At 50.3% G+C, this 12,227-nt stretch overlaps 1 protein-coding gene across 1 annotated transcript in view; it reads left to right on the forward strand.

Annotated features, from left to right (window-relative positions):
* Positions 1 to 10,828: 10,828 nt before the first annotated feature.
* The window catches only part of LOC120913016 (relaxin receptor 1-like), a 219,493-nt gene continuing 218,094 nt past the window's right edge, over positions 10,829 to 12,227 (forward strand). The window contains exon 1 of the mRNA XM_040322669.1: positions 10,829 to 10,983. Within this exon, the coding sequence (XP_040178603.1) occupies positions 10,944 to 10,983 (40 nt within the window). The 5' untranslated portion in view covers positions 10,829 to 10,943. The remainder of the gene's footprint in view (positions 10,984 to 12,227) is intronic.

The following is a 12,227-nucleotide window of genomic DNA, read 5'->3' on the forward strand; positions in this document are numbered from 1 at the left end:
CATCCAGGATCCCCCCTTATCTGTGACTTTTCATCCAGGATCCCCCCCTTATCTGTGACTTCCCATCCAGGATCCCCCCTTATCTGTGACTTCTCATCCAGGATCCTCCCCTTATCTGTGACTTCCCATCCAGGATCCCCCCTTATCTGTGACTTCCCATCCAGGATCCCCCCTTATCTGTGACTTCCCATCCAGGATCCCCCCTTATCTGTGACTTCCCATCCAGGATCCCCTCTTATCTGTGACTTCTCATCCAGGATCCCCCCTTATCTGTGACTTCCCATCCAGGATCCCCCCCTTATCTGTGACTTCTTATCCAGGATCCCTCCCTTATCTGTGACTTCTCATCCAGGATCCCCCCTTATCTGTGACTTCTCATCCAGGATCCCCCTTATCTGTTACTTCTTATCCAGGATCCCCCCTTATCTGTGACTTCCCATCCAGGATCCCCCCTTATCTGTGACTTCCCATCCAGGATCCCCCTTATCTGTGACTTCTCATCCAGGATCCCCCCTTATCTGTGACTTCTCATCCAGGATCCCCCTTATCTGTTACTTCTTATCCAGGATCCCCCCTTATCCAGGGATGGACTGGCCATTGGGACTACAGGGAGTTTCCCGGTGGGCCGATGGCTCAGTGGGCCGGCTTCAGTGACAGCGGACCGCCACCCCCCTCTGCTCCTCTGTATCTCCCTTCCCGCAGCGCTCACCTCCTCTCCCTGCCCACAGCGCTCACCTGGGGGGAACAAAGAAGCAGGGGGAGGACCAGAGGAGCAGGGGGGATGACAGAGGAGCATGGGGGAGGGGACAGACAGCTGACTCAACAGCTATGGCCTGGGAGTTTCTCACTTCTGCCTAATGTGGTCCCATAAGGGGGGGGGGGCCCAAACTGATTCTTTGCCCTGGGTGAAATAATGTCTAGCTTCCCCACTGGTACTGCCTATAAGAGTACCAGTACCAGCCATTCTACTCTAATAAAGTAGAACGGCCAGTGGCTAGTGAAGGTGGAGAGGGGGCTTGGGTGGCCGGGGGGGGGGGGGTGAGTTGTTTGGCCACCGTGGGAGAGACCTGTCAAAGTGGGCCAGTCTGGATGAAGTCCAGGGCCAAATTTTTGTCCCAGTCCAGCCCTGCCCTTATCTGTGACTTCCCATCCAGGATCCCCCTTATCTGTGACTTCCCATCCAGGATCCCCCCTTATCTGTGACTTCCCATCCAGGATCCCCCCTTATCTGTGACTTCTCATCCAGGATCCCCCCTTATCTGTGACTTCCCATCCAGGATCCCCCTTATCTGTGACTTCCCATCCAGGATCCCCCTTATCTGTGACTTCCCATCCAGGATCCCCCTTATCTGTGACTTCTCATCCAGGATCCCCCTTATCTGTGACTTCTCATCCAGGATCCCCCCCTTATCTGTGACTTCTCATCCAGGATCCCCCTTATCTGTGACTTCTCATCCAGGATCCCCCTTATCTGTGACTTCTCATCCAGGATCCCCCCCTTATCTGTGACTTCTCATCCAGGATCCCCCTTATCTGTGACTTCTCATCCAGGATCCCCCCTTATCTGTGACTTCTCATCCAGGATCCCCCTTATCTGTGACTTCCCATCCAGGATCCCCCCCTTATCTGTGTCTTCCCATCCAGGATCCCCCTTATCTGTGACTTCTCATCCAGGATCCCCTCTTATCTGTGACTTCCCATCCAGGATCCCCCTTATCTGTGACTTCCCATCCAGGATCCCCCCTTATCTGTGACTTCCCATCCAGGATCCCTCCCTTATCTGTGACTTCCCATCCAGGATCCCCCCTTATCTGTGACTTCCCATCCAGGATCCCCCTTATCTGTGACTTCTCATCCAGGATCCCCCTTATCTGTGACTTCTCATCCAGGATCCCTCCCTTATCTGTGACTTCCCATCCAGGATCCCTCCCTTATCTGTGACTTCCATCCAGGATCCCCCTTATCTGTGACTTCCCATCCAGGATCCCCCTTATCTGTGACTTCCCATCCAGGATCCCCCCCTTATCTGTGACTTCCCATCCAGGATCCCCCCTTATCTGTGACTTCTCATCCAGGATCCCCCTTATCTGTAACTTCTCATCCAGGATCCCCCCTTATCTGTGACTTCCCATCCAGGATCCCCCTTATCTGTAACTTCCCATCCAGGATCGCCCCTTATCTGTGACTTCTCATCCAGGATCCCCCCTTATCTGCTACTTCCCATCCAGGATCCCCCTTATCTGTGACTTCCCATCCAGGATCCCCCTTATCTGTGACTTCTCATCCAGGATCCCCCCTTATCTGTGACTTCCCATCCAGGATCCCCCTTATCTGCGACTTCCCATCCAGGATCCCCCCTTATCTGTGACTTCCCATCCAGGATCCCCCCTTATCTGTGACTTCCCATCCAGGATCCCCCCTTATCTGTGACTTCCCATCCAGGATCCCCTCTTATCTGTGACTTCCCATCCAGGATCCCCTCTTATCTGTGACTTCCCATCCAGGATCCCCCCCTTATCTGTGACTTCCCATCCAGGATCCCCCCTTATCTGTGACTTCCCATCCAGGATCCCCCCTTATCTGTGAGTTCCCATCCATGATCCCCCCTTATCTGTGACTTCCCATCCAGGATCCCCCCTTATCTGTGACTTCTCATCCAGGATCCCCCCTTATCTGTGACTTCTTATCCAGGATCCCCCCTTATCTGTGACTTCTCATCCAGGATCCCCCTTATCTGTGACTTCCCACCCAGGATCCCCCCTTATCTGTGACTTCCCATCCAGGATCCCCCTTATCTGTGACTTCCCATCCAGGATCCCCCCTTATCTGTGACTTTTCATCCAGGATCCCCCCCTTATCTGTGACTTCTTATCCAGGATCCCCCTTATCTGTGACTTCCCATCCAGGATCCCCCTTATCTGTGACTTCCCATCCAGGATCCCCCCCTTATCTGTGACTTCCCATCCAGGATCCCCCCTTATCTGTGACTTCCCATCCAGGATCCCCCTTATCTGTGACTTCTTATCCAGGATCCCCCCTTATCTGTGACTTCCCATCCAGGATCCCCCCTTATCTGTGACTTCTCATCCAGGATCCCCCCTTATCTCTCACTTCTCATCCAGGATCCCCCCTTATCTGTGACTTCTCATCCAGGATCCCCCCTTATCTGTGACTTCTCATCCAGGATCCCCCCTTATCTGTGACTTCCCATCCAGGATCCCCCCTTATCTGTGACTTCTCATCCAGGATCCCCCCTTATCTGTGACTTCTCATCCAGGATCCCCCCTTATCTGTGACTTCCCATCCAGGATCCCCCCTTATCTGTGACTTCCCATCCAGGATCCCCCCTTATCTGTGACTTCCCATCCAGGATCCCCCTTATCTGTGACTTCCCATCCAGGATCCCCCTTATCTGTGACTTCCCATCCAGGATCCCCCCTTATCTGTAACTTCCCATCCAGGATCTCCCCTTATCTCTCACTTCTCATCCAGGATCCCCCCTTATCTGTGACTTCCCATCCAGGATCCCCCCTTATCTGTGACTTCTCATCCAGGATCCCCCTTATCTGTGACTTCCCACCCAGGATCCCCCCTTATCTGTGACTTCTCATCCAGGATCCCCCTTATCTGTGACTTCTCATCCAGGATCCCCCCTTATCTGTGACTTCCCATCCAGGATCCCCCTTATCTGTGACTTCTCATCCAGGATCCCCCCTTATCTGTGACTTCTCATCCAGGATCCCCCCTTATCTGTGACTTCCCATCCAGGATCCCCCCTTATCTGTGACTTCCCATCCAGGATCCCCCTTATCTGTGACTTCTCATCCAGGATCCCCCCTTATCTGTGACTTCCCATCCAGGATCCCCCCTTATCTGTGACTTCCCATCCAGGATCCCCCCTTATCTGTGACTTCCCATCCAGGATCCCCTCTTATCTGTGACTTCCCATCCAGGATCCCCTCTTATCTGTGACTTCCCATCCAGGATCCCCCCCTTATCTGTGACTTCCCATCCAGGATCCCCCCTTATCTGTGACTTCCCATCCAGAATCCCCCCTTATCTGTGACTTCTCATCCAGGATCCCCCCTTATCTGTGACTTCTCATCCAGGATCCCCCCTTATCTGTGACTTCCCATCCAGGATCCCCCCTTATCTGTGACTTCTCATCCAAGATCCCCCCTTATCTGTGACTTCTTATCCAGGATCCCCCCTTATCTGTGACTTCTCATCCAGGATCCCCCTTATCTGTGACTTCCCACCCAGGATCCCCTCTTATCTGTGACTTCCCATCCAGGATCCCCCTTATCTGTGACTTCTCATCCAGGATCCCCCTTATCTGTGACTTCCCATCCAGGATCCTCCCTTATCTCTCACTTCTCATCCAGGATCCCCCCTTATCTCTCACTTCTCATCCAGGATCCCCCCTTATCTGTGACTTCTCATCCAGGATCCCCCCTTATCTGTGACTTCTCATCCAGGATCCCCCTTATCTGTGACTTCCCATCCAGGATCCCCCTTATCTGTGACTTCCCATCCATGATCCCCCTTATCTGTGACTTCTCATCCATGATCCCCCTTATCTGTGACTTCCCATCCAGGATCCCCCTTATCTGTGACTTCTCATCCAGGATCCCCCTTATCTGTGACTTCCCATCCAGGATCCCCCTTATCTGTGACTTCTCATCCAGGATCCCCCTTATCTGTGACTTCTCATCCAGGATCCCCCTTATCTGTGACTTCCCATCCAGGATCTCCCCTTATCTCTCACTTCTCATCCAGGATCCCCCCTTATCTGTGACTTCTTATCCAGGATCCCCCCTTATCTGTGACTTCCCATCCAGGATCCCCCTTATCTGTGACTTCTCATCCAGGATCCCCCTTATCTGTGACTTCCCATCCAGGATCCCCCTTATCTGTGACTTCCCATCCAGGATCCCCCCTTATCTGTGACTTCCCATCCAGGATCCCCCTTATCTGTTACTTCTTATCCAGGATCCCCCCTTATCTGTGACTTCCCATCCAGGATCCCCCTTATCTGTGACTTCTCATCCAGGATCCCCCTTATCTGTGACTTATCATCCATGATCCCCCCTTATCTGTGACTTCTCATCCAGGATCCCCCCTTATCTGTGACTTCCCATCCAGGATCCCCCCTTATCTGTGACTTCTCATCCAGGGTCCCCCCTTATCTGTGACTTCCCATCCAGGATCCCCCCTTATCTGTGACTTCTCATCCAGCATCTCCCCTTATCTGTGACTTCCCATCCAGGATCCCCCCTTATCTGTGACTTCCCATCCAGGATCCCCCCTTATCTGTGACTTCTCATCCAGGATCCCCCCTTATCTGTGACTTCCCATCCAGGATCCCCCCTTATCTGTGACTTCTCATCCAGGGTCCCCCCCTTATCTGTGACTTCTTATCCAGGATCCCCCCTTATCTGTGACTTCCCATCCAGCATCCCCCCTTATCTGTGACTTCCCATCCAGGATCCCCCCTTATCTGTGACTTCCCATCCAGGATCCCCCTTATCTGTGACTTCCCATCCAGGATCCCCCTTATCTGTGACTTCCCATCCAGGATCCCCCTTATCTGTGACTTCCCATCCAGGATCCCCCCTTATCTGTGACTTCCCATCCAGGATCCCCCCTTATCTGTGACTTCCCATCCAGGATCCCCCCTTATCTGTGACTTCCCATCCAGGATCCCCCCTTATCTGTGACTTCCCATCCAGGATCCCCCTTATCTGTGACTTCCCATCCAGGATCTCCCCTTATCTCTCACTTCTCATCCAGGATCCCCCCCTTATCTGTGACTTCCCATCCAGGATCCCCCTTATCTGTGACTTGTCATCCAGGATCCCCCTTATCTGTGACTTCTCATCCAGGATCCCCCTTATCTGTGACTTCTCATCCAGGATCCCCCTTATCTGTGACTTGTCATCCAGGATCCCCCTTATCTGTGACTTCCCATCCAGGATCCCCCTTATCTGTGACTTCCCATCCAGGATCTCCCCTTATCTCTCACTTCTCATCCAGGATCCCCCCTTATCTGTGACTTCCCATCCAAGATCCCCCTTATCTGTGACTTCCCATCCAGGATCCCCCCTTATCTGTGACTTCCCATCCAGGATCCCCCCTTATCTGTGACTTCCCATCCAGGATCCCCCCTTATCTGTGACTTCCCATCCAGGATACCCCCTTATCTGTGACTTCCCATCCAGGATCCCCCCTTATCTGCGACTTCTCATCCAGGATCCCCCTTATCTGTGACTTCCCATCCAGGATCCCCCTTATCTGTGACTTCTCATCCAGGATCCCCTCTTATCTGTGACTTCCCATCCAGGATCCCCCTTATCTGTGACTTCTCATCCAGGATCCCCCTTATCTGTGACTTCCCATCCAGGATCCCCCTTATCTGTGACTTCTCATCCAGGATCCCCCTTATCTGTGACTTCCCATCCAGGATCCCCCCCTTATCTGTGTCTTCCCATCCAGGATCCCCCTTATCTGTGACTTCTCATCCAGGATCCCCTCTTATCTGTGACTTCCCATCCAGGATCCCCCTTATCTGTGACTTCCCATCCAGGATCCCCCCTTATCTGTGACTTCCCATCCAGGATCCCTCCCTTATCTGTGACTTCCCATCCAGGATCCCCCCTTATCTGTGACTTCCCATCCAGGATCCCCCTTATCTGTGACTTCTCATCCAGGATCCCCCTTATCTGTGACTTCTCATCCAGGATCCCTCCCTTATCTGTGACTTCCCATCCAGGATCCCTCCCTTATCTGTGACTTCCATCCAGGATCCCCCTTATCTGTGACTTCCCATCCAGGATCCCCCTTATCTGTGACTTCCCATCCAGGATCCCCCCCTTATCTGTGACTTCCCATCCAGGATCCCCCCTTATCTGTGACTTCTCATCCAGGATCCCCCTTATCTGTAACTTCTCATCCAGGATCCCCCCTTATCTGTGACTTCCCATCCAGGATCCCCCTTATCTGTAACTTCCCATCCAGGATCGCCCCTTATCTGTGACTTCTCATCCAGGATCCCCCCTTATCTGCTACTTCCCATCCAGGATCCCCCTTATCTGTGACTTCCCATCCAGGATCCCCCTTATCTGTGACTTCTCATCCAGGATCCCCCCTTATCTGTGACTTCCCATCCAGGATCCCCCTTATCTGTGACTTCCCATCCAGGATCCCCCCTTATCTGTGACTTCCCATCCAGGATCCCCCCTTATCTGTGACTTCCCATCCAGGATCCCCCCTTATCTGTGACTTCCCATCCAGGATCCCCTCTTATCTGTGACTTCCCATCCAGGATCCCCTCTTATCTGTGACTTCCCATCCAGGATCCCCCCCTTATCTGTGACTTCCCATCCAGGATCCCCCCTTATCTGTGACTTCCCATCCAGGATCCCCTCTTATCTGTGAGTTCCCATCCATGATCCCCCCTTATCTGTGACTTCCCATCCAGGATCCCCCCTTATCTGTGACTTCTCATCCAGGATCCCCCCTTATCTGTGACTTCTTATCCAGGATCCCCCCCTTATCTGTGACTTCTCATCCAGGATCCCCCTTATCTGTGACTTCCCACCCAGGATCCCCCCTTATCTGTGACTTCCCATCCAGGATCCCCCTTATCTGTGACTTCCCATCCAGGATCCCCCCTTATCTGTGACTTTTCATCCAGGATCCCCCCCTTATCTGTGACTTCTTATCCAGGATCCCCCTTATCTGTGACTTCCCATCCAGGATCCCCCTTATCTGTGACTTCCCATCCAGGATCCCCCCCTTATCTGTGACTTCCCATCCAGGATCCCCCCTTATCTGTGACTTCCCATCCAGGATCCCCCTTATCTGTGACTTCTTATCCAGGATCCCCCCTTATCTGTGACTTCCCATCCAGGATCCCCCCTTATCTGTGACTTCTCATCCAGGATCCCCCCTTATCTCTCACTTCTCATCCAGGATCCCCCCTTATCTGTGACTTCTCATCCAGGATCCCCCCTTATCTGTGACTTCTCATCCAGGATCCCCCCTTATCTGTGACTTCCCATCCAGGATCCCCCCTTATCTGTGACTTCTCATCCAGCATCCCCCCTTATCTGTGACTTCTCATCCAGGATCCCCCCTTATCTGTGACTTCCCATCCAGGATCCCCCCTTATCTGTGACTTCCCATCCAGGATCCCCCCTTATCTGTGACTTCCCATCCAGGATCCCCCTTATCTGTGACTTCCCATCCAGGATCCCCCTTATCTGTGACTTCCCATCCAGGATCCCCCCTTATCTGTAACTTCCCATCCAGGATCTCCCCTTATCTCTCACTTCTCATCCAGGATCCCCCCTTATCTGTGACTTCCCATCCAGGATCCCCCCTTATCTGTGACTTCTCATCCAGGATCCCCCTTATCTGTGACTTCCCACCCAGGATCCCCCCTTATCTGTGACTTCTCATCCAGGATCCCCCTTATCTGTGACTTCTCATCCAGGATCCCCCCTTATCTGTGACTTCCCATCCAGGATCCCCCTTATCTGTGACTTCTCATCCAGTATCCCCCCTTATCTGTGACTTCTCATCCAGGATCCCCCCTTATCTGTGACTTCCCATCCAGGATCCCCCCTTATCTGTGACTTCCCATCCAGGATCCCCCTTATCTGTGACTTCTCATCCAGGATCCCCCCTTATCTGTGACTTCCCATCCAGGATCCCCCCTTATCTGTGAGTTCCCATCCAGGATCCCCCCTTATCTGTGACTTCCCATCCAGGATCCCCTCTTATCTGTGACTTCCCATCCAGGATCCCCTCTTATCTGTGACTTCCCATCCAGGATCCCCCCCTTATCTGTGACTTCCCATCCAGGATCCCCCCTTATCTGTGACTTCCCATCCAGGATCCCCCCTTATCTGTGACTTCTCATCCAGGATCCCCCCTTATCTGTGACTTCTCATCCAGGATCCCCCCTTATCTGTGACTTCCCATCCAGGATCCCCCCTTATCTGTGACTTCTCATCCAAGATCCCCCCTTATCTGTGACTTCTTATCCAGGATCCCCCCTTATCTGTGACTTCTCATCCAGGATCCCCCTTATCTGTGACTTCCCACCCAGGATCCCCTCTTATCTGTGACTTCCCATCCAGGATCCCCCCTTATCTGTGACTTTTCATCCAGGATCCCCCCCTTATCTGTGACTTCCCATCCAGGATCCCCCCTTATCTGTGACTTCTCATCCAGGATCCTCCCCTTATCTGTGACTTCCCATCCAGGATCCCCCCTTATCTGTGACTTCCCATCCAGGATCCCCCCTTATCTGTGACTTCCCATCCAGGATCCCCCCTTATCTGTGACTTCCCATCCAGGATCCCCTCTTATCTGTGACTTCTCATCCAGGATCCCCCCTTATCTGTGACTTCCCATCCAGGATCCCCCCCTTATCTGTGACTTCTTATCCAGGATCCCTCCCTTATCTGTGACTTCTCATCCAGGATCCCCCCTTATCTGTGACTTCTCATCCAGGATCCCCCTTATCTGTTACTTCTTATCCAGGATCCCCCCTTATCTGTGACTTCCCATCCAGGATCCCCCCTTATCTGTGACTTCCCATCCAGGATCCCCCTTATCTGTGACTTCTCATCCAGGATCCCCCCTTATCTGTGACTTCTCATCCAGGATCCCCCTTATCTGTTACTTCTTATCCAGGATCCCCCCTTATCCAGGGATGGACTGGCCATTGGGACTACAGGGAGTTTCCCGGTGGGCCGATGGCTCAGTGGGCCGGCTTCAGTGACAGCGGACCGCCACCCCCCTCTGCTCCTCTGTATCTCCCTTCCCGCAGCGCTCACCTCCTCTCCCTGCCCACAGCGCTCACCTGGGGGGAACAAAGAAGCAGGGGGAGGACCAGAGGAGCAGGGGGGATGACAGAGGAGCATGGGGGAGGGGACAGACAGCTGACTCAACAGCTATGGCCTGGGAGTTTCTCACTTCTGCCTAATGTGGTCCCATAAGGGGGGGGCACCAAACTGATTCTTTGCCCTGGGTGAAATAATGTCTAGCTTCCCCACTGGTACTGCCTATAAGAGTACCAGTACCAGCCATTCTACTCTAATAAAGTAGAACGGCCAGTGGCTAGTGAAGGTGGAGAGGGGGCTTGGGTGGCCGGGGGGGGGGGGGGTGAGTTGTTTGGCCACCGTGGGAGAGACCTGTCAAAGTGGGCCAGTCTGGATGAAGTCCAGGGCCAAATTTTTGTCCCAGTCCAGCCCTGCCCTTATCTGTGACTTCCCATCCAGGATCCCCCTTATCTGTGACTTCCCATCCAGGATCCCCCCTTATCTGTGACTTCCCATCCAGGATCCCCCCTTATCTGTGACTTCTCATCCAGGATCCCCCCTTATCTGTGACTTCCCATCCAGGATCCCCCTTATCTGTGACTTCCCATCCAGGATCCCCCTTATCTGTGACTTCCCATCCAGGATCCCCCTTATCTGTGACTTCTCATCCAGGATCCCCCTTATCTGTGACTTCTCATCCAGGATCCCCCCCTTATCTGTGACTTCTCATCCAGGATCCCCCTTATCTGTGACTTCTCATCCAGGATCCCCCTTATCTGTGACTTCTCATCCAGGATCCCCCCCTTATCTGTGACTTCTCATCCAGGATCCCCCTTATCTGTGACTTCTCATCCAGGATCCCCCCTTATCTGTGACTTCTCATCCAGGATCCCCCTTATCTGTGACTCCTCATAGTGCTGAGTAGTGAATGATCGGATGGGATACACAGGTGGTGGAGACTCAGAGCTGTATCTCCCGGCGCTGTCACATAGCAGTGTAAGGAGGAGAGGGGAAAGGGACTGCCGGGAGCCTCCCTCCCCCTTCCTCTCCTATTCCTTCCATTCCGTCCTGGACTTCACATTGTGGCGGATCACACACACGGAATAAAGGATGATCCTCCTTCTCTCCATCGCTTCCCTTCTCTCCACAGGTGAGTCCTCTGATATTTATTCCCTTCTCTCCACAGCCACAGGTGAGTCCTCTGATATTCTTCTCCCACTTTATATAATCCCAGAGAAGAAGCTTCTCCTTCCATCCCATCGTGGGGGAAATATCTTCTCTACAGGATACAGACCGACAGATATCTCTATTCTATCTATGTTCTATCTATATTCTATATTCTATCTATATTCTATCTTTGTTCTATCTATGTTCTATCTATATTCTATCTATCTATATTCTATCTATCTATATTCTATCTATATTATATCTATGTTCCATCTATATTATATCAATATTATATCTATATTCTATCTATATTCTATCTATGTTCTATCAATGTTCTATCTATATCTATATTCTATCTATGTTCTATCTATATTCTATCTATCTATCTATATTCTATCTTTGTTCTATCTATATTCTATCTATGTTCTATCTATATTATATCAATATTATATCTATATTCTATCTATATTATATCTATGTTCTATCTATATTCTATCTATCTATATTCTATCTATATTCTATCTATATTCTATCTATGTTCTATCTATATTATATCAATATTATATCTATATTCTATCTATATTCTATCTATATTCTATCTATGTTCTATCTATATTCTATCTATATTCTATCTATCTATATTCTATCTATATTCTATCTATGTTCTATCTATATTCTATCTATATTCTATCTATCTATATTCTATCTATATTCTATCTATGTTCTATCTATATTCTATCTATATTCTATCTATCTATATTCTATCTATATTCTATCTATCTATATTCTATCTATATTCTATCTATGTTCTATCTATGTTCTATCTATATTCTATCTATCTATATTCTATCTATGTTCCATCTATATTATATCAATATTCTATCTATATTCTATCTATGTTCTATCTATGGTCTATCTATATTCTATCTATCTATATTCTATCTATGTTCCATCTATATTATATCAATATTATATCTATATTCTATCTATGTTCTATCTATATTCTATCTATCTATATTCTATCTATGTTCTATCTATATTCTATCTATATTATATCTATATCTATATTCTATCTATATTATATCTATATCTATATTCTATCTATGCTTCTCTGAAGAGCTTACACTTCAATCAAGTAAGCAAAGGGTCCTGTCTGTCCATCACACATTATCTATCTATCTATCTATCTATCTATCTATCTATCTATCTATCTATCTATCTATCTGT

The sequence above is a fragment of the Rana temporaria genome, chromosome 9 (genome assembly GCF_905171775.1).
Source record: "Rana temporaria chromosome 9, aRanTem1.1, whole genome shotgun sequence".
Lineage (NCBI taxonomy): Eukaryota > Metazoa > Chordata > Amphibia > Anura > Ranidae > Rana > Rana temporaria.